The sequence below is a fragment of the Eretmochelys imbricata genome, chromosome 16 (assembly GCF_965152235.1).
Source record: "Eretmochelys imbricata isolate rEreImb1 chromosome 16, rEreImb1.hap1, whole genome shotgun sequence".
Taxonomy (NCBI): domain Eukaryota; kingdom Metazoa; phylum Chordata; order Testudines; family Cheloniidae; genus Eretmochelys; species Eretmochelys imbricata.
Window position 1 is genome coordinate 26475783 of NC_135587.1, and position 26902 is coordinate 26502684.

The 26902-nt window shown below is 48.1% G+C and overlaps 1 protein-coding gene across 4 annotated transcripts in view; it reads left to right on the top strand.

The window, feature by feature from the left end:
* Positions 1–26902, top strand: part of MVB12B (multivesicular body subunit 12B) — a 99485-nt gene that overhangs the window by 14945 nt on the left and 57638 nt on the right. For all 4 annotated transcript variants that reach the window (XM_077835815.1, XM_077835814.1, XM_077835816.1 and 1 more), the window contains exons 3-6: positions 8555–8662; positions 11660–11756; positions 15422–15551; positions 15860–15982. In XM_077835815.1, the coding sequence (XP_077691941.1) occupies positions 8555–8662; positions 11660–11756; positions 15422–15551; positions 15860–15982 (458 nt within the window). The remainder of the gene's footprint in view (positions 1–8554; positions 8663–11659; positions 11757–15421; positions 15552–15859; positions 15983–26902) is intronic.

The window sequence follows — 26902 nt, forward strand, 5'->3', positions numbered from 1 at the left end:
GAGCTGATGGATGGTCTAGGCAGGGCCTCGCAACTTCTGCTGCTTGGTGCATAATGTATCTTGCTCCTGCTCTGTGACAGCATCCCCTCTCTGAACCAGAGGCAAATACCCTTTCAGCCCGCCCAGCAGGAGCCCTTGTGTGCCCATCCCGATGGGAGGTGAGTGAGTTATCTGCACCACCTCCCTGAGCTCCCAGGATATCCGAATTAAATATCACCTGGAGCAAGGCTAGCTGTGGGGAGGTGGAGGGGCTGGAGTGGGGCAGTTGTGGGCTCTTGGAGGTATTTGAGCCTGAGGGATTGTCACCTGCATGAGGAGTGTAATGTGCTGTGTGATTAGCCGTGTGCTGCGTGATTAGCCGTGTGCTGCATTCCCTGTGACTTACTGCTCAGGTCGGGCACTTATCCAGATAGTGTCTCAGTGGCTTAACGGGCCTGTCGGACACTAATGCAGAGTAGAGTAAAGGAGCTAAAAACTCCTTCCTGTGGGTTCTCCAGGTGCTGTGGGGTTGTGATTGTGTTTATGGCTGTGGGTTGCTCTCCTTTGGGGCATAGGCATGAAGCTGTCGCTCCTCGAGTTTTGTCCCTTCTCTTATGTTTAGCTGTTCTCTGACCCCAGCCCCAGACAGTGGGGAAGCAGGGCGGGCCTCCTGTCTCTGTCCCTCCTGTGCTCCCTTCCAGCCTGAGGTGTGGCAGATGAGCAATCAGACTCTGTCCACAGCTCCCAGTGAGCCCAGAGACCATGGGAAAGGGGATCCTAGGAGCTGCTGTGTCTGCATCCTCCCAGGTGGGGATCAGGTCCCCCTGCCTCTCCCTGTCTGCGCACCGTCACTTTCACAGCCGTGCTGCTCATGGCCAACGTGGAGCAGCAGAAAGTCCGGAGAAACCCCCTCAAACCAAAGCCACGGGGCAGCGCTCCAACAAGTTTGGTGGGATGCCGTCTGTGGCAAGAAGCCCCCTTGTCTGGCAAAGTGCCATTAACCCCGAAAGATGCTTGGCCCCTACAGCGATGGGGAATGATGGCATTAAGTCTACAGGCCAAAATCTACCCCTGGCTGCCTGCACTCGCCTCCCCCAGGCATCTGTGTGTGATGCTCCTGCCCGCGGCCTGCCCGCTGTGTCTCACGCACGTTTTTGAAGCATTGACCAATGCCGAGACACGTCTTTGCATGCCTGGAATGAGACTCCCTGGTGGATTTTCAGTGGTGCTGAGCGCTGCAGCTCCTGAGGGCAGCTTTGGGTCCACTCTAGGGTTGCCAACCCTCCTGGTTTCGCCAGGAGTCTCCCGGAATCGGGCTCTATCTCCTGGAGGCTACTGATGCCAAACCGGGAGATTTTAGGCTGCTAAAAGTCGGGCAGCAGAGCAGGGCTCAGGCAGCTCCCTACCTGCCCTGGCCCTGCACTGCTCCCAGAAGCAGCCAGCACGTCCCTGCAGCCCCTGAGGGGTGGCAGGGGCAGGGGGTCTCCATGCGCTGCCCCCGCCCCGACTCCGCAGTTCCCATTGGGCAGGAACTGCAGCCAATGGGAGTTGCCAGGGCGGTGCTTGCGGGCATGGGCAGCACATGGAGCCCACTGCCCTCCCACAGGGGTCGCAGGGACGTGCCTGCTGCTTCCAGGAGTGGCGTGGGGGCAGGGAGCCTGCCTTAGCCCTGCTGCACCGTCGCCTGGGAGCTGCCCAAGGTAAGCGCCTCCCAGCCGGAGCCTCCAACCTGCACCCAACCCTCTGCCCCAGCCCTGAGCCCCCTCCAAGAGCCTGCACCCCTCCAGCACCCAAACTCCCTCCGAGCCCATACCGCTCACCCCCGTCTGCACCCTAACCCCCTGCGCCAGGCTTAGCCCAGAGCCCACTCCCACACTCCGAACCCCTCGGCCCCAGCCCAGAGCCCGCACCCCAACCTCCTGCCCCAGCCCGGTGAAAGTGAGTGAGTGTGGGGGAGAGCTAGTGACGGAGGGAGGGGGGATGGAGTGGGCGGGGCCTCGGAGAAGGGGTGGGGCGGGGGAGGTTGTGTGATTAGACAGCCTAGTCCACACTGTTCTTTTGATGTGTGTGATCTGCTAGGCAACCCTGAGAGCCTGGCTGGATCAGGCCTTTCGAAGTCAAGCAGAGGTCAGGCAAGTTGTGACTGGCACCCAGATGTCAAAATGCAGACCTGGGAGCACAGTCCCCACTCCCCATCTCTGGGCCGATCTCACTGCAGTGCTGGAAGGTCCATGGGGAGGGAGCCCTGCACATGATGTATGAAGTTTCCTGTTTACATTAGTCTATTTCTTCCTGCCACGGGTTTCCTGACAAGCGAATGCATGCTCACGTTCTTTCTGGCTTGAAAGAGGCTGTGAAAGGCTAATCTGGTGCTCCAGCATTAGAGATTAATTGCTGGCAGCAGTGCCTGGGCGTTTCCGTTCAACATTTCAGTCAGTGGCATGTTAACCCCAGCTGCCTCACTCTGCACAGCACCTTATCTGGGGATCTGCATATCGCATTAACTAAGGGCTTGTCCACACGTAAAATGCTACAGCGGCTGCTGCACGTTGATGTAGATGCTGCCTACGCCAACGGGAAGGGCTCTCTGCTGGTAATCCACCTCCCCGAGCGGCGGTACTAGGTGGATGGAAGAGTTCTCCTGTCGCCGGCCCTAGCACTGTCTACATGGGGACTTAGGTCAGCTTAACTACCTGCTCAGGGGGGTGGATATCTCACTGACCTAATTGTCTAGGATAGCCCAGCCCTAATTAAGCTTCCCACATGCCCTGTGACTGTGTGAGCATGAGACCGATCGTGGCCCAGACCGGTGACGTCTCTGTTCCAGGCCACACAACGCTCCAGGAAACCCAGGAGAGCTTTTTCGTTGACTTCAGTGGGCCTTGGATCGGACTCCTGGTAAGTGGCTGAGCCAGGAATAGATCCCACAGGAGTCCTGCCCCCTCCGCTCGCCAGGAGACGACACGGCCACCCATTAGCGAACACGTGCACTGGGGGAGGCGGTTGCTAGGAAGGGGCCTGCCCCTGCTCTGCTTTGGAATGAGCTTCCCGGTGTTGGAGAGTGGGTTTGTGGGTGTGAAGGGCTGCGCTGGGAGAGTGGAGAGAGGGGGGAAGGCGAGGATGGCAGGGTGACCAGGCCTGGTTTGTGCAAGGGAGCTGAGGCGATGATCTGAGAGCTCAGGCGCTCCCCTGGGACAGGAATGAACGAGACTCTCCTGGCACATACCCTGAGTCTTGGCCTGCAGCTGGTTTCAAGCACTAACACCCTGTCAGAGGTGAGCTGCTCCCAAATGCACAAAATCTCCATCCGTTGCCTACAGCCAATCACTCTCCTTGCCCTGCTGCAGGCATCATGCTGGGCGCTAGGAGGCCCTGCGTTTCTCACATGCGTGCTGGGCATTGCCATACGCGGTAGCGAAGTGTTCAGGTAGGTCTACAGTGCCATTAAACACCCCGACTGGCCCAGCCCAGCTAACTCGGCTTGAGAGGTTCGGGCCGTGGGGCTAGAAACGAGCATATGCATCAGGGCTTGGGCAGAAGCCCCGGCTCTGGGAGCCCCCAAGAGGGAGCATCTGTCATGTGAGTGTGACTCAAGGCAGGATGTGGGGCACATTGACCAGAAAAAACAGCGCTGGGGTCCTCTCCTTTTAGTGCTCCCCCCCCCCCCCCCCCCGCTTTTTCACCAGACATGTGGGATGCTCCTTCATGGCTCAGCTTGGGCTGGGACACGCAGAGAGGGGTGCTCTCTGCGTGGCCAGTGAGTGACTGCAGGGGGGAAGAGCTTTTGCTTGATTTTGGCAAGAAAATGAAAGAAATGGGATTTCCTGGGAAGCTGCTGGGAGGTTTAATGTGTGTGTTTTGAGAACTGCTCCTGCTCAGCTGATGGGGGTGGAGGGGTGGTCTCAGAGAGGCATGGGCAGACCAGGCAACTTCTTAAACTTCAGCCCCCAAGTTTGTTCCTGAATGCAGAACCGTGACAGGCCGTTTTCCATCTCCGCTATCGCATGTCTCTCAAGCTGAGTATTGCACAGTCAGCAACTGCAGTACATTCCTCTGTACCATTGACTCTGACAGATTATTTTCCTTGGAATTTAGTTTCCTGACCCCTTTTGATTACACTCTTTATCTGCATAAGACATAAACGTGTTAGACATTCCTTCATGGGATAGACTTACAGCAGTGTTAACCCTCTAAACTCCTTTAGACATCTGAGAGGAAGAAACAAACTAATTTTCCCTCTTTGGATCTACTCTCGAGGGATACTTAAAAGCTGTTAAAATCGGCCTACACCGAAGCTCCTTGGTGTATTTGTTGCCCCCAGGGACCCAGGTGTTTACAGATTTTAGCATTATCTACGCAGCTCATAGATATTTTTAAAGGCCTGGGAATGAACGCCCCAAAGCAAGCTAAATGTTATGCCTAAAAATTCAATTAAAATCAACCACAACAAATTCCTCTTCCTCCTCCAAAATGAGAACTAGTGAAAAATAGAGGTGTTTGTCTAGGCTTGTGCTAGCAGCAAATGTTTCCTGTGTCTGTCCTTCGCACTGAAATCGCTCCATGGTGGTTGCACCTGCGATGGCCCCTGCCCAGCTGTCCTCACTGGGGACTTCTCCTGCCTGGACAGAGAAATGTGCAGCTGTTGATTCTGGCTCTGTCGTTCGGATTTCCCTCAGGCACGTTCTCTGTTTCAATCTCATGCATTTTAAAAGAACATGATTCCCCCAGGGGTTCCCTTTTCCCTGTGGGTCTGTGGAAGGAAACTCTAGCCACCTGCTTGTCTTGAGTCCTCCTACAATTGCAGAGCCTGAGAGCCCAGGAAAATGACTTGGCTTTAATTCTAGTGAATTCGAAATAGCAAAAGAGACTAAAAATTCTTTCTCAAAGTGCAGAGTTTAACCTCAGGGATGGTTGTTGGATGAAGCAAATCTAAAGAGAAGGCTTTGGGGCTTGATCCTGGAGGGCATTTTCCATGGGGGAATGGGAGGACGTCTTACATTTTCTTTGTCTTTGCATTCATTCCTTTGTCTTTTCTTTTTGTTCTGTCCTGCTCATTGCTTCCCAAGAGCGCAGGAGGGAAATCCTGCCTTCTCTCCTGCTCCCTTTCAAACCTTCCACACCTCCTGTCTCTACAGCTTCTGCAGAATAAGGCCCCCTAATGTCGTCTGCCTCTCCCTTTCTGCTCCACTTCTTTTCTGGTCTCCTCTCTCCCTTTTCCTGTCCCAAGTGGTGGGCAGTTTGGGAGCTGCCTAGCTGTGAGACACAGCATGACCGCTGGCCAAGATCTCCTGAAATCTATGGCATGACGGGCTCTGGCAGCTGCAGCCGAGTTCAGTTAGGGGATGTCTGCACCTTGGAGACTATACCGGCGTAGCAACGTCAGCATAGCCCCATAGTGTAGATGCAGTCTACACTGCCAAAGTTTGTCGGCTGGTGAAGCGATACCCGCTCACTGAACAGAGCTGTGTCAGTGGAAGCCTTCTTCCATGGACATAGCTGTGTCTGCACTGGTGGTTATGTGAGCTTGCAACAGCGGTCAGGAGTGCGGATTTAACTTTCCAGGGTAGATCAGGCCTTAGTGCCGCTGTGATCCTGGGGTGCTGCTGCTCGCACAGAGAAAGCCACCGTGAACGGGCACTGGTGCCTCCAGGAAAGCGCTTGTGCACAGGAGCTAAGCAAGTTCTGCAGCTGATAGCCTCGTCTTAAAGAAAGACACAAGATACGCCGGTTGTCTGGAGAGAGGCATGAGGCAGTAGGTCAGAAGGCACAAACTTAGTTTGTCAGGAGCCCACTCGACCATGATGCTAGGAATTGACCCCTTCTCCGTGTGAGCTTGTACTACCAAACCATTGGGCTGCTCAGAGCGCACGCCTCCCATGGCCTCTCAGGGCTGCTGCGGAGGCCCTGCAGCGTTCTTCACAGAGATGTGTTCGTTATGCAGGGAGCAGACCTGGAGTGCAACAGGCCACACCCGGCAGCCTCAGAGTCACGGCCAGGTGAACCTTGGGAGGTACTCTGTTTCTGTGGGATACTCCAGGAGGCAACCACATACCTGTCATCTGGAATAAATAACAATATGCCAGTGATTTTATTCCTTCACATAGAGAGGAGGCAGGAGAAAGTTGGCCCTGAATTCTTAGCACAGTTCACGCTGAGCCAGTAAGCAGTGCTTAGGTTTCAATGTCATATCAGTTGTGTGGTTAACCTTCACTAACGGTTCTATGAAATACAACTTCCAGAATTATTCTGCAATAGCTGCTTATTTGGCTGCTGTCCTGACACTGCTGCTTTATCCAGGCGCTAGTGAATCTTAACTCTGACCAGCCACATCACAGCGAAATGACCTGCAGATGGCAGGGTTGGTGTGCTGCACTGTGTGGATTTTTTAAGAATAAGAAAAAAACGATGCGATGCTCAGTGGCTTAGAAAGGGTTGATCTGAAGCATGGAATGAATGGGAAAGCGTCAGTCAGACGCTGCCTGCAGCAGAGCCTCACGGGAATCCTGCCTTCTGGGAAGTGGCAACTTTTTCACGTGTCCTGAAGCCCCTGGGTGCATTCAGCCTGTGTGGTGCTCACCTGCGCCGATATCCCCAAGCTCTGTCGTTATGCTTCGCAAACGCCTTGCACATCAGAGTGAGCTATTTATGTGGACTGATCACGGTTCTGCTTGCAGGACGCAACTGGCCGTATCCATGTGACGATCCTAAGGACATGAGAGCGGCCAGACTGGGTCAGACCAATGGTCCATCGAGCCCAGTGTCCTGTCTGCCAACAGGGGCCAGGGCCAGGTGCCCCAGAGGGAATGAACAGAACAGGGCAGTTTGTCAAATGATCCATCCCCTGTTGTCCAGTCCCAGCTTGTGGCAATCAGGTGATTAGGGACACCCAAGTTCAAGAGAGTGCCTTTGACACAGTGCTCCCCAGTAAATACCTGGGCTGCTCCCATAGCGCTTCGTTCTGTTACCAGGCCTGTTGCGGATCGTCCTATCAGGATCTGATTATTGCTTCTGTCTTTTCTCCTGAACCGCTCCTCAGGGTGGTCCATACACGTGTTCTCTGAAGAGCAGGGGTGAAAGTAACATTTAACACTTACCGGTACGGGGGCCGGGCTGGGGGTCAGAGTCCCCCAGCCAGCCCATCCGCACTGCCTGGCCCGTGCCGCCCAGGGCTCCGGCTGTAATTTAAAGGGACTGGGGTTCTGGCCACTGCTGCGGTAGCCGGAGCCCTGGGCCCTTTTAAATCACAGCCCTGGGGCAGCTGCTCCTTTTGCCCCCAACCTCCTCCACCGTCATTGGCCCGGGGGGGGGGCAAAGGACAAGGACGTGAAAGTGCTGCCGTGGCCGCGCTTTTAGCAGGGTCCTTTGCTGCGGCAGTGTTTTAACGTCAGCTGAGTAAGGGCTGGGACCGGACCAGACCGGACCAGCCCACTTTCACCCCTGCTGAAATGGCGGCTCTCCGTGCCTGGTTGCAGAGAGAGCCTGGACTCTTCTCTTATGTAGTAAGAGGTGGGGCTTCTGCTGTGAACAGAAATTTAAATTGTGAAGATGTTTGTTTCTTTCACTATTGGAAACTTTAATTCTTTCAGAGATTCTGTGTTCAGATGCATTGAGATGGGATAGGATAGGATAGGATGGGTCGAATCCTGTGCTGATTTACACCCTGCGTTCTGTATTGTGTTGGGGGAAGTGAGCCAGTGAAGTCTGGCCTGCTGCGTTACAACAGTTCTTGCCCTAACAGGCCTGGGACCATGGAGTAGACGCTGGATTAGAGGGGGTTGAGAGCTCCTCTGAGCTGCTGGTCACCGTGGAGACAGGAGACCTATTCCATGCATGAGCTTCAGAGACACTGGTGCCACCTCTGCGTACACAGCCTTCCCTGCAGCTAAAGCGAAGGCCCTTTGAAGGGAAAGGGGGAATTTCACTCTCAGACAGGCCCAGCTAAGTCTGTGGTTAACTCTTCTGAGCGTGTGAACCAAGTGCAGCGATTCTGGTACAATTGCAGTGAGTCTTTCTGTTGGAGAAAGGTGACTGTGACCCTTGTGAACTATCACAGCTTGCAGTGCTCCTTGGAACTGATGTTCAGGGCACAAGGTGCTTTCTGAACTTGGTAAAAAACATTCCACAACGGTTCACTGCTTCCACCCAGCCCCACTTGCTGGGCGTGTGAACGTACCATTCAGGCAGGCTCCGGCCCAACTACTGGAGCTGAGGCACCTGTTAGAGGGCAATTTCCTGCATCCCTGAAATGTAGCCTTCTTTCCATGTTTGCAGATGCTGTGCCCCTTGTGATGGAATGGTGCTGAGTGCTGTAATGTGCTGACTTTCCAAAGCTGCCGTTTCCTTATTAGAATAGTTTTTGTCAGGGATTCTTTAATCAGCTGACTTGCTCGAGACACTATTCTTAGAAGTTGGGGCTTTTTTATCCCTCCACTTTACTTTGTGAAATGAACTAATGAGATGCTGAGAGAATTCGGGCCAGCATTAATGAGAATAGGTACGAGGAAGATGTACAGCACATACATTAACTGTATCTTGGCTCACATGTCCTGTCTCTCCCTCTGTCTCATCTTTCCAGGTTGCACAAACAGCAGATGGCTTGGATGCTGACCTCTGGAAAGATGGCTTATTTAAATCCAAGGTCACAAGATACCTGTGCTTCACAAGATCGTTTTCGAAAGAAAATGTAAGTCCATTTGCCGAGTGACTGAACAATTTGCGACTCTGCTTGGTGCGTTCTTGTTCCTAAACTGATTCAGTTTGGGGAGCCAGGATAATTCAAGCAGGTTTTTCAGCAAGTCCAGGTGCGTCTGTAGCCAAGCTACACTGATGGGATCTTTGCTGTGCGCTCGTTCTCTTAATCAGCTGTTTGTTCATGGAGAAAGCAGCTCTCTGAAAGATTAGCACTCACCCAGGGTTTTCAGTAGCTGTGTGTGTCTGCTCTAGAATCACATTTTCCAACGTGGATAGTCAGACTTTGTTCACTGTGTGCAGGCAGCAGCTGTCTGGTGTGCCTCTCCACCGGGCAACTAAATCCAGCCAGTCTTTGTGGTTTGTGGTCTAGACTGTCACTTGGGTAAGGAGCGGTTAGTCTGGGAAAGCCCAGGATCTGATGCCTTTACTGGCTGTTTATATTTGTCAGTTGAATATAATCTAAAAACTTTATATTTTCTGGAGGAAGAATATTAGATTTTGCTTTCCAAGTGCAGTGAGAGCACTCTATATAGGGGGTACTTCTGCTGCTCTATGTTTTGAATGTCAATATTGATTCAGTTTTCAGTGTTTTTGCTGGTAACAGAGAGAGAGAAAGGCAGCCCCCAGTAGCACAGTGGGATCCTGGTCCGTAACTTAGACTCTGAGGTGCTATCAAATAAATAATAATAATAATAATAATAATAGGAGGCTGATCATGGATCTTGACTTGAAAGTCAAAGGATCCACCAATCTCCAGCCCCCGGCCTCGCTGTCAGCTCTCCAGTGTAACCGTAACCACACTGTTTTGACATGAATGACACTGGTTTCGTTGGGTGCAGTGTTGTAGCCATGTCGGTCCCAGGATATTAGAGGCACAAGGTGAGGGAGGTAGTATCTTTTGTTGGACCAACTTCTGTTGGGGAGAGAAACAAACTTTCAAGCTCAAAATCTTGCCTCTTTCACCAACCTAAGTTGGTCTAATAGAAGATATAACCTCACCCACCTTGCCCCTGGTTTAGTTAACAGAACTAACCTAGTTAAGTCTCTGAGTTTCACTGTAGGGCTAATTTGTGATGATGTTTATTGGGAGCATCATTCTCAACTGTGTAACAAAATCTTTGAGAGAATTTCTCATTTCCCAACATGGTGACGTTTTCCATGTCTTGGTGTTTAAATGTTGGGGACAGTCGGTTCTTTAACTCTTCTACCTAAGTAAATTGTTTGCTGCACTCTTATATACACTCCATTGGATCAGCACTGACTCCAGCCATTTCAATAGCTGATAAACTTAGGCAGAAGGAAAAAACCACACTATCTGGTGTTGATGTGGCAGAAGAATCATCAGTTTTACAGACGTTGAATGTTAGTGTAAAACAGACAGACAGTAGGAATAATACAACATGAAAGATGCATTAACAAAGACCGTTTTATCCACCAGTCACTGTGCCTAGACAAAATATTAACTGACACATTCGGATTATAGAAAATCAGCACTGCTCACTTTCAGCATCACCACTGTGTAGTATTTAGATTGCAGGGTATTGCTATGGACCTGTTAAGTTTAAAACAACCTGTTCAGAAGGTATGAAGCCCCTAAACAACCTGCTCTTATTTCAAAGCCTCCCAGTTCATACACACATAGTGATCAGAAAGCAGTGGTTTGTCTGAAATATTTTGCTTGCCCAGATAAAAACTGTGTATGGCAGTTTTCAGGAAGTAATGGTAAAATACACTGATGGGGTCTCATAGCTTAGAATGACATTTTAATTGCTTTTTGCATTTCTGTTCATAAAAGCCATGTGGCAACGAAAGAGTGTTTGTTTTCCTTCCACGTGTGAATCCAGAATATTGGCAGAATATTGGCTTTAATGGGAACTGCAAAGGAAATGAAGTCTCTAAACAATTGTGGAGGCTGTCATGCTAAATTGTTTTTTAGCTCTTCAGTCCTTGATTAATAGGACAAGGCACTGGTTCAGAATTCATATGGATTCCAAATGAAATTTATCATTCCAAATGGCGCGATCTTTTGGAGCTAGCTTGTCTGCTTTTGGAGCTAGCACCATATGTGTTCAATATTAATTAGCAGAAGCATGTAATAACTTTGGCTGTGTCTACATTAGATGTCTTTCCTTAGCATTTCCCACCATTGCGACCATATAAACATCATGTGACTTTTGCAGCTGGACCGTGCATAGGGTTTGTAGGCTTACAGTTCACTGGGCGATGGTGATTCTCCTTTAGCTCACTGGGTAGGGACCAGGGATTTTCCAGGAGAATAGTGTGGTCTCTGTTTCCAAGGTACTAAGGGATTACAGTGATGGGTGTGACAGAAGATCCTGAATAAACAAAGGTGCCTGTAATCTCCTAGCTGATGACCCTGCTGTGTTTATACTGTGGGCTGTGTTCATACTGTGCTGTAGGCCATCAGGAGTAAAGCTACAATTTTGGCACAGGCTTTTTTCGTAAATTTAATGACAGAGAGGTTCGGGAAAACGTTGATAAGTCCCAGAAATGGAGGGCAGGGTTGGAGAGCTAGCCAACGCTGCACTCACCGTGCAGTGGGCGACTCCTGTCCTGCAGGGCTGAGCCCGGCTCCCCACTCTAGGCCCTGTGACGTGGTGCCTGGAGTTACAGCACCACTCAGCTTTGGCCCAGCCTCACCTCCGCCAATCGAGACAGGTGAACGGGCCGAACCTGAGTGGCGCTGTGACCCCGTGTGTTAGGTGGCAACACGACCCAGTTTGGGGGCTTAATTGCATGTGGTTTGGCAGCCATTTTTCCAAGATTCAAATTCACGGTTTCTATCACCTCTCTGACAAAACCACAGCCTTAGGTCTGAGTTGTTAGCCTGGTACCTGCTACTCGTTCGTCAGTCGCCCTGTCTGCTAAAACACTCTGCTTAACAGGGAGCTTCCAGTCAAATCGGCAAGACAAGAAGAACCTGAATTATTAAGAGTGACAGTCACCTGTTTTTCTCCTCTCTCTAAAGAGCCATTTAGGCAATGTCCTGGTCGATATGAAACTGATTGATATCAAGGACACGCTTCCTGTGGGCTTCATCCCCATCCAGGAGACAGTCGATACACGTAAGTGTGTGTGCTCACAATGCCAGGATTTGTGAGCAGCGGGCTCCATGTTCATGCGTGCCCCATGCACCGCCCCAGCAAGGGCAGGCAGCATTGCTGTGTCCGCATTTTTCTGGATGGTGCCAGATGAGGAATAAATGGCATTTTGTTGCCGTGTGAGATTGAGCCTGGGCCCGAGCTGTGCTGTGCAGAAATGTGCTGGGGGCTTTTCAGTGCAGCTGCCTTGACTGCCCACAGGAGCGTTGCACCTTCCAGCGGGGGTGGATCTTGCACGGGCAGGTGAGGCCCAAAAGGCATCTTGTGTCTGGCCAAAGGCGGTGTGGTAATGTTGATCATGAGCTGGGTGCTCAGCAGGCTCCCAGCCTTTCTGCCCCACATCTTCATCTGTTGACCCCAGCGAAGCTGGGATAGAGGATTTCACCTGGGGCAGAGCACCAGGACCCTGCTGCAAACTGTCCTGGTGGCAGGTCAATGCGATGGGGTCAGGTGACCTATCTGGCAAGATAGAGCTGCTTTTAAAGACCTGGCAGAACCTCTCTTTTGGTTACCTGTTAAACAAGCTCAGCTGCTGGGAAAAGGTGAGTCTCTTCTCACACCTTCTTGTTGACTGTCTGTAATGGGCCATACTCTTACCACTTCAAAAGTTATTTCTCCTCCCTTGGTATCCTGCTGTTAATGGATTTATCTCATTAGACTGACATAACACTTGGTAAAGCAATCCACATCCCTTCATGTATTTATACCTGCTCCTGTATCTTTTACTTCATGCATCTGATGAAGTGGGTTCTAGCCCACGAAAGCTTATGCCCCTATACATTTGTTAGTCTCTAAGGTGCCACAAAGACTCCTCCCCCCCCCCCCTTCTGAGTAGTGCTGTAAAGGAACCTTTTGTGATGAGTCAAACTTAAACAGCAAAAGCTGGATTAGTCACTTAAAAAGAGCTCCTTGAATTATTCCCCGGCATGTGTCCTGGTGCATGCAGCTGTGTAATAGTCCTTATCTTGCTCGCTTTCATTAACTATTCCTAATGTGTTAGATCTCCTAGATACACAAGGGATGGCACCAGGTATCTAAATGGCTGAAGGGCCACTGCCTCACCTCTCTTATCAGCCTCTCATTCCCCCTGGGGTTTTGAAGGGGAGGGTTCTCTGGGAGCAGTTGCTAAGTGTGGTATTGAGCTTTGTGTGTGGTGCTTATACTGTACACATACGACTTGATAGCACTCAGATATGAGCAAATTAGTGCCCATGCACTGGGTAGCTGGGATCCACATAAGCCTCTCTCATCAGTGCCAAGATGAATTGGAAGGAGAATGCCCAGAAAATCCTCCCTTCATTCCTGCAAGGGAAAAACAGCTTTCCAGATAAACTACGTAATCTGGGGGAGAAAAATCCACTCAGCCCCAAGCCCTCTGCACCAATTAAGCCCGACTCTTGCACCCCCTGCGTGCTACAAAAGGGGTCTGAGCCCCAGCTCTGCAAACCACTCTCAGGCCAGTGGCTGGAGCTTGTGGGAAGGGCCTGCAGTCACTCTGCCAGTGCACATACTTGCAGGTCCTTTTTGCAGAGCCCTTAATGAAATCCAGACCAGTTTGTAAATTGAAAGGGAGGGGCTCAATGTGAGGGGCTTCACAGTGAATAATTAACCTGGATCTCCAGTACATGGGGATGGTTGTTCAGTCACTGCCAGCCTGTGGTTGACTTATAGGTGTGACCAAGAAAGAAAAGATTCTGTAACCCATTACTGACCTCCCAGTGCCACTGCCCCCGAGAGCTCCGGAGCACACGTGGAGCAAGAGTAGAGCCAATCGCTTACCAAGGAAAGGCCATGGGGTTGTGGCTGGAGAATAACTTTAAACCAAATCACACTCACGTAATGGGTGGCTGAGGAGAGCGGGAGAGGCCTGCGTGATTCATTTACCATGTCCTGTGCAGCAGTCCATGCACTGTTTGTATAAACAAAGTGGGGCATTTCCCCGGCCTCCATGAGCACGTGTAATTAGCGGTTCTAGCTCTGACGCTGAGTTTGCTACAGATGGAGGAATTTAGCAAAGTGTGAAGAGCCTGGCAGACAAGCCAATAAAACCAGCTTTGTGATATTCTGAGGGGAAAATAACAAGTGCCTCTCATTTTGTTCAAAGTAAAATTTGTGGCTACGTGTTTCCATTTGTCGTCTCCTGGGCTAATGATACAACACACTAAATGTATTGCTCCCTGGCCATCTCAGCAAAGTTTAGAAATGTGGGAGTCAAAAGCCAGGCTTCTAAAATCCATGTTTAGACACCAAAATGAAAGTGGTCTGATTTTCAGAGTAGCGGAGCACCCACAAATACATCTGACTTGACTGGGAGCTGTGGCTAAACTCCTTTAAAGATGTTGGCTGTGGTGTTTTGAATGGTGTGCCTTATACCCTATGGGGTCACAATCTGCACTGTCTGTACAGTGCTGGGATGCAGATTAGTATGGTGCTTCCAATGGCCAGACACTAGGAAGAAAGTGGCTTGAGATGGGTTTGGCTAGGAGTGCAGGAGGCTTGTGAAATCCTGTTTTATTAAATATTTTGCTAGGCTAGAATAGGGCTAAAGCAGCTAATGAGATTCAGAGGTTATACTAAAGCGGAAGGAGTTATAAACAGCAGCAAGGGCAAAGAAATGTACACCGACTTCCAGAGATTAGAAGGGCCAGCATATGGTAGCAAAATGAACCACAGCTGGGAGAGTGAGCATGCATTTCCATTAACTCAGTTCTTTAAGACTGAAGCTTCTGGTACAATTAGAGATTAGAGCTTGGCTAAACTAGGGAAATATACCCTGGTGTAGCCATACTAAGCAAATTTCCATTGCAGATACACTGCATGAACACAGAACGGGGTTATGCCAGGTCAGTTTACCCTGGTAACTTCCTGGGGTAAATTGCACCATTGCAGCGTATCTGCAGTGGGGGGTTGCACCATTACAAGAGCTATACCGGTGCAAAGAGCCCAGTGTAGACAGGGTCTTGGATGCATTTGGTTGAGGTGTTCCTGAGGAGGTCTGAGTCCGAGTGCATGAACCTCTCCTGTGCCATCCTCTGGGGTCCAGTCTCTCCTCCATCTCCACCGCTCTAGTCTCACCAGGTGACAGCGCTTTGCTGAATGCTCCCAATTTGAGCCTGGCTGTAGGGGGCACTTACAAGAATTTAATATGCACGAATGGCCATGTGAAGAAAATCTTGATCCTGGATTGACCAATGATGCGGGTGACTTTCATATGTGCTACCAAACCGTGTTCGTCACAGCAATCCCAAGAGATTGCTCTGCCGGCTGGTGTGGTGAATGCTACCATGAGACAAGTGAAGTAAATCATATGAGAGATATAGGACGTGGAAACAACAGCCTGACAAATTCTATTACAGAGGCTATAATTCTTTGTGGTATGTAGTATCTAATCTTCTCTGTAGATGATAGTGTGGAGAGAAGTACTGCTGAATAACAAATCTTGCATGCCACACGAAAGGACTAGGGTTAGAAAATTTCCTCTCAGTCAGTGCATGGCTTTGTACACTTATTTGCTGTCCACCTCCTATTCCTGCCATAACTATCTGCATAAGATCTGAAGATGCAATAAATAACTTTTATACCCTGGTCATGCATAAAAACTAGCCTCTAATCCTGGTTTCCTTTCACAGAAGAAATAGCTTTCAGAAAGAAGAGGCTCTGCATCAAATTCATCCCTCGAGATTCTACGGAGGCTGCTATTTGTGATATCCGAATCCTGGGCAGATCTAAGCAGGCCCCTCCACAGTACACATTCATTGGGTAAGTAGCACTTCATCAAGAGTACGTTCCCATACCGCAGCATGTACCAAACCCATGTACTGTAATTTCCTACAGGAATTAAGTGGGGGTTTGCAAGTGTTAATGTTTGTGAAAAAGCTCTGAGATCATTGACGGGAATGTGCTATATAAGTTTAAAGTATTATTCTGCTTGGTGTGAGAATTAATTGATCCTATGTGGCAATTAGCCTGGTTCTTATTACACAAGATATTTCTTGGTGAAACTTTGATATCATGTGTGCATGCTGCATTTGCTAATAACATTAATGACTTCTCTGTTACTTACAAAGGGAACTTAACAATATGGGTATTTGGTACCGAATGGGCAGGGTTCCACGAAACCATGACTCCTCGCAACCCGTGACACCTTCTTCCCAAGTACCAGCTTCAACACCAGCTCCTAACCTTCCTAGGTAGGTTCTGCCACTTGTCAGTGGTTTCTATGGTTCTCTCCTGCTTGGGCATGCCATGTTGTGTATTTTAGCAGAACACTCAAACCAGTGGGACTGTGACCAGTGGGTACTGTCACTGTATAAATTATTATATGGTCCACCTTCATATGATGGGGGAATAGATGCTAGTCCCCAGAAAGCTATGCGGATATCATGCATCGATGGCATCTGGATGGAATGGGGGTGAGAAGGTAGCAAAGTTGACAGAACAACAACAAAAATGCATTCACTGTGGGCTGCCCGGTGGTCCTGTGTAGCCTGCCGGCCTGGGTCAGAGGGTAAACAGTTCCAAGCACGAAACTGCCTGTCTTTTGTGTCCTGTATACCAAAGAGCACACTGTCAATACCCAGCAAACAATAACAGTGTCGTGGAGCTTTACACAGGTGCCCCGTATCTTTGTTTTTAACTGAATATAAAGCATCTTTGGTCTCACCTGAGTGCCTAGGAGTCTCCTTTCTGGGGCAGGCCAGTGGTGCAGCTAGACTGCTACTCTCACCACCACCCACCCCCCCGGGAAAGTGGGGCAAGGGTAGTCGGGAGCATTCATGCCCTTGGTGGATACTGCAGACTTATTATATAAGAGTGGGGAACAATTTTTTTTCCAGTCCCCAGAATTGAAGCCTGTGGTTTGCTTTTCTTTGTCATGGCCGAACCTGTGATTTTAGGCCCCGCTGCTGCCATTCGTTGTGCACAGACCCAGCCACCCACCCTCACACAAGGAACTGCAGCAGCAGGGCCGTAGAGCCGCTGCGAAGGTCATGGGTTTGCTCTTGCAGTATATGTGAGTGTGTATTTTATATGTCATAGTAACAGGAGTATAATTATAGCTTACAATTATTTACCACATTTTCCTGCACAAAGCCCAGTGGTGAGGGTGGTGTTAAACAACCCCACATGCAGAGAATGAATTGAATTATTTATATTATTGGCATTTGGTATGAAAATGCAGCATTGCACGCAATGGTGCAAGAGTTGCTCTGAACTCATAGTCCGGGCAAGCCCGATTGGGAAACGTGTTCTCTGTGGGTTTTTACATATTTGGAGTGTCAGTGTTTTGTTAGCACATTCAGTGTATTGCAAATACATCTAGCAGATTAAAGGAAATTCTTGGGATTTATATTTCTGAGGAGATTGGTAGGTGGGAATTCCATGGAGACTGTAAATTGTCCAAAGTTCCGTGTATTGTTTGGCTAGAAGATGCTACCCATATCCTTGGTTATTTTGCTTTTCTGTGCGTTTTAAAGAGTGGCAGTCTTAAAATTGCCTGAAAAAGGCTTCTAATGGGGCTACGTAGTAACTTTATCCTGGTTAAGGCCGGTATCTGGGTACAGGCATGCCCATGACCCTAAGTGTGCTTATAACCTAGTGTATTGTGGGGACTTCTCAACCATCTTCTGTGGCTTATTTTTGACAAGTCACTTCACTGAAAAGTTGTGCTAGATCTCTTCTCCTGTGCTGTCTGGGAGGAGTCCTTGCTGCAGATCCCAACTTGCACCCATGCACCATTCAGAGCCGTCAGGTCACGCCTCAGAGCAGGGATATCAGAAATAAGATAAGAAACAGGAGTCCTGCTGGAGTTCTCAGATTGTTTTATCTGGAACCATTGTATTGTTTCAAAATTGCACTAGGCACAACCTGCATAAATAACAAAGACCCTGCGAGATCAAAGCAAGACATCTTGTCTTTACAGTAGATGTCTTCATTTTCTGTCTGTGAGAAACATGCAGACAAATTTCCATGGTTAAGAGAAAAATTATCTTAGCAAGAGAATGTCAGTGGCTGTCCTTAATCACGAAGTGTGGAAGGGTCACTTTATTGCTGAGCAGGGAGAGCTGCAGAATAGCTCCAGAGCTGTTGGGAACAGGGCCAGAATTGGAGCTCAGAGCATCAGCGACAGTCTGAAAAGAAGTGTTTACAAGGCTTATAGATTTTATAACCTCTTGTTGTACAGTTTATGGGTTACAATGGCTGCAAGGAAATTGGATCAGTTTTGTTTTACTCACCAAATAAAACAAATGTCAAAATAGTCAATATAAAATGTATTCTAATTTGGCTGAGTTAAAACAGCCAGTATGCGGTGGAATAATTGAATGTTACATTAATGCCTCCTAGTAAAAACCACCTGTCTGTAGCTGGCCCTACTCTCATGCACCATGTATGATTTACAGGTAACTTTTACACCAGAATAAAAACAGCCCAATCATTCAAGGCATCTATTCATGTCTGAGTTTTTTTACATTGATTATTTATTATCCAATATATTTTTTAGAAATAGAAATGTATATAAAGATGGTCCTTGCAAACATTTCTTATTAGAGGAAACATATGTTACTTGAACGGCTGTTTTAACACTTTATCAACAGGGTAGTAATTTATTCAAGCTTAATGTCCATGGAAGATTGTAGTCATGAGTAACTTTTTATTTTAACATGACCACAGAGATAAGAGAACACACTTGCAGCCAGTTTGCCATTTTATTCCATGTGGGCATATTCCAACTGTAGCTGCAAAAGTCTGTTCTGAATGACCGTGAACGCCGAGATAGAATCACTGAACAGCACAGTACACAACTAGTACTATTTAGCTGTTAGGTTGGTCAGATATTTGAAAGGATTCTCTTCAGTTTCTGGCTCGCTTTTATAAAATACCTTTTAAATCAGGGCAATATGCAGCGAGTCCTCAGTGCTTCGGAATGCTTGCTAACACTGTAGGTATGTACAGATAGACAACAGAACACTCCAGTAATTTACTGCAGAGCTGAGTCTTTCCATATGGGAGGGCTTCTTAATATGTCAGTTTTCATTTCTGTGCCGGGCAGGTTCAGCAGACTGGCTAATTATTGATTCTAGTGATGCTGGCGTGTCATAATTCCATCACACATGCTTTGTGGCTCTGGGAGAGGTTCCGCTCGGCATCTTACTGTGGATCAGCATTGCTACTTCGTCCATCTGAGGTTCTGTTCAGGCCGTTCACACTCAGTCCCGCATCAGGACTTCTCTCTCCCCTCCTGTTAAAGTGGGAGGGGGTTAAGGAGTCACTGGACTCTTTTGCACTAGGGTTTGCTAGTTTGTTGGGAACTTGGAACTCCATCTCCAGTTCTGTACCGATATCGAATGAACAAAAGCTTTTTCTAAATCGTCTGCTCTTGAATGTCCTCAGATAGAGGTGGTCAGTGACTTGAGAATGTGGGCTTCACACTATGCTTGTGCCTGCCCTTTTGAGAGAGAGAGAGAGAGAAGAAATCTGTACCAAAGTACATTAGTCTCTGTCTTCTCATGCGCTTGTATTTAGTGCCTGGCTGGCAGCATCCTGGGTTTCTCAAAAAGTGACGCCTGCAGTGGAAGCAAACCTATGCGCTCTTCTTTAAGGACCTCCCTGTTCGCTAGCATGCTTGAAACATCCAGGATACACCCCTCTTCCTACTATGGGGTAATACATCATTGATTCCAATGGAGCATCTATTCAGAACTGCAGAGCAGAAAGAGGCAAAGGGTTGAGCACAATTCCTCGTGCCAGCACGGAGGGGGAAGGATTGCATGTTTCCTCTTGCGGGGATGTTCGTGTCGCTTTGGCTCTCTCTTGTCCTTGGTATTCCCCATTACAAGTGTCTGGGCTTCTGGTCTCTTAGACCAAGGCCCACGTATGCCGGTGAGGCTGAGACGTTGCACTGTGGAGTGCGACCTGATGAGCTGCCCTTGTGCATTGTAGGATGATACGGTATCAAGTCACCCCAGGGTTTTTCTCCCTGTATTCTGTGCTGTGGGCAGTGTGGAGAAATCCACCTGCAGTTTCTCATCCAAGAGGCGAGTGTTAAAAATCCATTCCATTGACTTGAGTCGCCTATAACAGGAATGTTGCACATGGAGCTTTAAACTGCTTTCCTAGGTGTGTTTGCTATGCAGTTTCCTAGCACTCAGCAAATAAAAGCAGCTTTGTCGAGAGGGTTGTTGTGAGTAACTTCACTTGTATAAGTTAGTGCTAACACAGCACAGTGATCGCTGCACCTTAGGGCACTTGGAGTGGGGGTTCCTGAAAGCGGGTGCTAATGATAAATATTTCAGCCTTGCCTTCTGAGGACGTCTGTTTAGTTGCTATGTGTGAATGGCATGGGGATCACTGGGCACTGCCGTGTGTGCCAGAGACTGGCAGAGTCACAAGTTTGGTGTTTAGGGAATGAGCACTGGCAAAAGTTTAATTACAAGTTTGCCCCAGCCTGTAGTTCCGAACTCAACTGTGTATGAGTTCAGCTTTCTGCCCTGCTCTCGTGCTCTCATTAAATCTAACCTCCGCTTTTCTGGGGGGAGCTCTGACTTCCTGCCAGCACAGGCAGAGCTCCCCCAAAGCCATCTCGCTTGCTGAGGCCTGTGTATCGGCTGCTGTCAGAGCCGTTATGTTCCCTCAGCGTGTGTGGCTTCTTGGTTAGCAAGTGCCTTCCAAGTTCCTTCCCAAGATGCTGCTGGAGCCTCCACCACAGTCATTCAAACAGTCTTCTAACAATTTGTCAGCTTCCAGCAAGATGTCACTCAGTGCTGCTGAAGTGTGTTTTACAATGACAGACATAATTGCACTTAACTTTTTGCATGGATGTTATCAATCTGTGGCAGATACTTTGGGAAATGGAACACTTTGATTGCAGAAGATGTGTCACACGCGTTTAATCTTACTCTCAGCGAGACCGCGATTCAGTCACAACTTTTGCATGTTGCTGTCAGGTTTTGAGAATGTAGATCTGCGCTGACCCTGAGAATTGTTCAGTCATTCCGATTGCAGGGCTGTCATCTGAAAGGTTAATGGCTTACTAGGGGAAAGGAGAATTGTGCTGCAATCATCTTGTATTCAGATCATGCTTCACCACTGCTGGGCTCACAGAGCATTCAGGCCAAAAGGGCTCTGAGCCCTCCATCCACCTTCAGAGCTTACCCTCTCCACCTCCTAGGCAGTTTGGCCTGGGGTATCTGGAACACTTGTTTCGTCTCCTCTTGAATTAAAAACGAGCGAGGGACTGGTGTGGAGAGATGGAGCCTTTCGCTTCTAGGTCCCTGGTGCAAATTTAGCCCAGTCACTCCTTGGCAGAAGCTTGTTAGCAGGGGGCCTGTCTGGTCCTGGTGGACGGATTACAGAAACCACCAGCAGAGGTCCCCTGCGTAGGCCGCTTCAGCCGAGAGGCCATGGATCAACTGGGTCGTGAAGGCTAAATTTTTTTCTTGGGGTGGGGTGTACAGCACAATGGAAGGGTAATGGAGATGGGGGGGGAGGGAGCGTGCACTGCTGCTAACCTGCAGTTCCTGTTCTGCCAATAAAGGACTTCAGTCCATGGGGCTGCTCTCACCAGTGAATGGTGAGTGTGCAAGTTCCCTGGGAAAATCCTGGAGGTTTTATACCTAGTGCTGTTGTAGGGGGCGAGTGGGCTGGAATGCCAGAACACAAGCTATTGTTACAGCTAATTAATCAGAGACCTGTAGCAATGCCGATGAAATGAACGTTGTAACTTCCTAGCAATGGGTTTGCAGCCTCCTCCAGCCTGCATGCCTTTTCCTCTTTGCTTGGACTACAGACGCAGTCTGTGCCCTTGAGTGCTTCATGCTGTAATGACATACAGAGCTGGTGTGGATGTTCTACCCAGAGAGCTCTGTCTGGTTTTGGTAAGAGAGTGGCAAGTATTTGATGTAAATTCTTGGAACAGGAGCAGCATGTGTGAATTTTCTGCCCTTGCTACTTTTATATTTTGAATAGTTGAGTTTTGCTCATATTCCCCTGAACATACCTGAGTTTGTGACCAGGATTGCAAAGATTTCCGGCATTGGGGTCTGTTGATTTTTAATTGTTTTGTTTTATTGATGGTATTTTAACTGTGGCATGTAGCTTGAAAGGTGATTAACATTTGGCTTTCTGTAGGGACATTATAGTATACAGGATGGGAGTCAATAACATGCTTCCAGTGGATGTGGTGCATCGGAGAACTAAACTCAGGGTAATACTGAGCCAGTCTCTCTGGCGCGAAGACGAATTGAGTGGAAGAGGAAAGCCTTTCACTGTTCCTAATCTTTTTTTAAAAGTATCAACACAAATTATTTACAGGTAGCAATATCTGAATCTCTTTCATGCACTTCAAACCCATTCTCTGAGCTTATATAGCTTATCAAACATGAGCTCGTATATCCTTTGAGCCAAAGGTTCAAATCACATTTATTGTGACAATACGGGGGAACATACTTAGTCTTTTATTAATTGACTTATTCTAAAAATATGTCAAGTTGAGAATGGGTCCAAAAGCCATCGAGCAGGTGAGCTCAGTTTGGATTTGTTGGAAGACAAAGACCTGCAGGGTTGGTGAGATGAGAACGCGAGAGACTGTACACTTCCAGGAGGAAGCATTTTCCACAGCCCTACTTGGTGGCACAGTAGGAAGTGCATTGTAAAGAAGCACATCCGTGATAGGTGTGCCCCCTGTTGCGTAAGAAATATGTTGAGAACAGTTTGCATGAGCAGAGGATGGGAAGGCAGGTTGGCATACGGTCATTTTAGGGATTGTTTCCTGTTAAAGGTTTGTTATGAAACTTGAATTAACCCTGCATGACTTGCCTCCGGCTCTGCCACATGAAGTGCAAAAATGGGTTAAAGTCCAGTATGTTTCAATGGTAGATGGTGATTAGGAAGAAATGTTGAAACAGTCTGAGCAGTTCCTAGCCCCAAGTATCCCCCAAAGCAGCTGAGAAAGAAAGACATTAACTGCAGTTAAGAGAAGTTTGATTTAGTCAGCTCGTTTTGAGGGTGGCAGGAGAAATATTCGGGACTACGCAGACTGAAGAAGCTTCAGTCTTCTCAGTATTGTTTTTCTTTAGAGAACGCTTTTCCTAAAGGCACTTTCCCACTGTGGTGTCATTTGGGATCATTGAATACGACTTGTAGTATTCATGCAAAGGAGCTGTGTGCTTAGTTGTTAAATAAGCCCTTTTGGGGAATTGGGAGTTTGTTTCTAAAACTGCAGCGGTGTCCTCTGGTTAATGTAATCTCTGCCACTGTGGATCTAATTGTTCTTTCACCCTGAAGTACGTGAGGGTATGTTCAGGGAGGAGCTGTTTCCATCAATCACTTTCATCATTTTTACTTTTCTCCAAAACATTTCTAGAGTTTATTGGTTTTAGACTCTCATTAGTGACTGTTTAAAGGCCTGGCAGTGCTCTTCCTGGAGGTGCCTGTGTGTGATTTCTTGGGGAAATGGCCTTGTAAATGTTGGGTATTTGTTTAAAAGGCTTTGTGGGAATGAGGCTGCTGTTTCTAGTGATTTGGGGCCTGATCCTACAATGCCCATTGAAGTCAGTGGAAATCTTTGCATTGACATCAATGGCTTTGGATCAGGCCCATATTCTCCTCTTCAAACAGACTCATGGTGTATTTTGCAAACAGAAGCGTTTAGTTCTGAGAGAGGCTTGTGAATTTGGGCTTTGTTATTTTATGACTGATTTGATAGTATTTAAATCTTCACTATGGAAGCTTATGGTGCATAATTTGATCTTTTGAGTATTTCTGCGGTTTGCTCCTTTCTGCCCCCATCCCTGAACACAATTTCATTTTCCATAGAGTTGAAAACTACTAATTCTAGAGACGAAGGCTGTGGAAAGCTGCGCACACTTCCCATTGCAGCCTCCAGAGACACCAGACTGTACATCTAACTAACACAACAACTTCCTAAGCCCTTCGTATTTACAGTCTGAGGTCTAAGCGCTTTCATGCAGTCCTCAACTTACAGTTCTTGAATGGGCTCCAGCTCAGACTTTCAAGTTGGGTAAATTAAATGCAGAGGGTTGGTGGGATTTGTTTTTTCTTCTCCCTGTTTGGCAGCTGTTATATTCTGCTTTTTTAAATGTTTCTCATCATAAACAAATCCTCCATATAGAGCAAGCTGTAAGAGCTACACTCTGCAGTGAGCCCAAATCTTTGGATTGTGGTTTTCGTACACTAAACCAGGCACTCCCTGTTATGACTGTCTATTTGTGTTCCATTTACTCCTGTTACAAGTGATTATTTTAGCTTGAGGAAAATAATCGTGACTCTAGTGTCCCATGTACGCAGCGTACGAGTGTGAGCAGAAGTGAAGTCATGCTGAATAAAGGTGCATTGTGCCGACACTCTGGGCATGTGCCTCTCCCCCTTGCCCAGCTCTGAGAGAGTGGTAGGTAAATCTACAATTCAGTGGGAAGAATCACTCACTCCCTTTTTTGCACACTCATGCAGAGGGGCGGCTCTAAATCTGAGTCTGGCATCCCCAACGCTCAGTGATTTTTTGAGAAATAGGATATTTTGGCAGTTTGGAATGAGATGAAATACTTACAGGGCCCATATGTTGCTTGTTTTAGGCAAAGGGTCAGTGAGGTTTTAGAAAGTATTTAAATATTTGGGTTTATGTGATTGTCTGGAATGAAAGCCGTTCCCTAGATAATTCTCCACCTTCCAGTCTTTGTTTCTCACTGCAGCTCTTTCACCTGTGAGGTAGGTGTTGTAGCATTGCAATGCTCATGTGCAAGAAGAGTGAAGGGCTGTGAATAAATATCGTAGATGTGGGTTTTGGATACGGTGGAAATCTGCTTTCATGTTTTCTTCAAACTGTAACCTGAGATGCCTATCCTGAGAAGCGAGCACTTGCTTAAGGAATCCTTTGACTTCTAGCCACGCGGCATCGACACGTAACTCTTTCCCAGTCCATACGCTGGGCTTGAAACTATTATCTTGTGGGTGGGTTTTTAGCTTTGGTAGCCAAGTGCACAGTGACAGTGTCCTGCATTGCGAATGAGGTGAGAACTTCTGGTAACAGTCATTGAATGTGGAAGATGATGCAGTTTTATTTGGCAGTATTTCTGTGTGGCTCTACAAATTTTGCATCACAGGTCCTTATGTGCATATAAAATAAATGATGGAAGTGCACACGGCACCCCAAAGCACAGCACTGCTCCTCGTTAGTGTTACACAACATGGGTTTGGTTTACTAAACAGCATGAGTCAGAGCTCTGTGTCTTGACTGACTTCTATACCACATTGCACCTGAGCTGATTGGAAGTTAAAGTCACCACTGTTTATACTGGTGTCCATTGTGATACTTTGGAGTGAATTCTGAAGCTTCCTTGGCTCTCTGGCATTTCCCCTCACAATCCTTTGTTACTTTTTATAAGTATTTGCTCCCTAACTTCAGGAGCAATTCATCACCTTTCTGCAGACAGTCATTAATAACTATTGTTTGGAACTGTTGGGCAACCCTTGGCCTGTTTGTTGGAGTGCCTCTAAAATACGCATCCGAAAACTGGCCATAATATGTGCATTACACATACCTCTCTCTTGACGGGCTCTGGCGACTTCGCCTGTCACGTGCCATTTTTGTTGCTGCCGTTTGTTGAATTGTTCCATGAGTTTAATGAGTAAAAGAGCATCTGAAGTAGAGATTGGTTAAAGCAAACCAGCACTGAATTGTTGTTGTTGTTTGTTACCACCATGGATTGTTCTGGAATTGTCAATATTTAATTTTTTGAGAAAATGTTTTTCCAGAATATGTGTATTTTAGTGCCCATGTTAAATCAATCTGCTTTCATTTGCCAGTGTTCAAGAGAATTGTTTTGAAAGCCTGATTTCCAGTCTCAATGGAGTAGGCGTTCCTCACTCTCCAAAGTCCATTTTGTCACTTTATAATATGGAGGGGGACGACTTTTGGGAGTGTGTGGGGGGGTGTGGAGATGCTGAAGAAAAATAATTGGCATTCGTGTATGTTAATGTGAGTTGTTGTTCCTTAATAGGAGAGATTCCACTAACGTACTAATAATTACTGTTAATATCTTTCAGTGGAAACTTTCAGAGTAAACGAGCAATGGCTGAAACAGTATTTAATGGCATGCTGCTGGCATGATAAGAATGCAAATAAGCGTTATTAGCCTAATGATTTTGCTGTCGCCATGGCTGTGCAGCAACACTGTTGTGAATATGTCATGCAGCACTCGTGAATTGGGAAAGTGTGTCAAAACACAAGTTCAATTAGTTTGCTCTAATTGTGGCTCTAGAGAGTTAGTAACTATATCACTCCTCATTAAAAGAGATTTTCTTATATGGATTAATGTAACATACAAAGGAAAGTTTCAGAATTCCAGAGAGGAGCTGGCTTCTGCAGAGAGGGAGGACGTAGGCTGTACAGGCTCTGTAGCCCTGACTGTGCGCCCTGCACTGCGACCTGAGCCTGGGTGGGAGTGAGGAGCCCTGAGACACTGGTGCAAAGAGCAGGTTTGAAAGCCTCTGAGATCTCTCTTCCCACACAGGGGGGAGAGAGACAGAACAAGGGCAATGAAGGGTCAGGAATCCCAGGTCCTTCCCTCGGGACACTGCTTCTGCTGGCTAAGCATGATTTGCACCCTGCTGAGCCCCTGGGTGTGTCTGCTCCCGGCACAGACTCCCGCCAGCTCCGTTCGGGCCAGCGTGCTAACCATACCAGGCTATGGCCAGGCCAGTGGCGTGGGCTAGCCACCCAGGTCCAAGGCCACCTGACTCCCTAGCTCCAAGCTCAGGTGGCTAGCCCAAGCTGCTGCCGCCCCGCGTGGGGAGTCACGCCTCCCAGCTGCAGTGTAGGTGTCTCTTACGGGCCCTGCCGGGAAGGGTGAGCCGAGAGCAGGCATAGTCCGACGCTTGCTACACAGCAGCCGCTGGTGCTGAGAGTGGCTGTCCCCGCACCTGTGTCCGAGAGCAGTGTTCCGAGCTCCTGTCGCGTTCGATAGGCCGGCCTGAGAGTGTCCAGCTGGCTCTGCATCCTTGCCCTGAGCGAGAGTCGCAGCCCGGCTCCATTGGCAAGCCTGTGGCTGTGTTCTCCAGACCGGGCACCGCTGCTGAGCACCAGCATTACCACAATC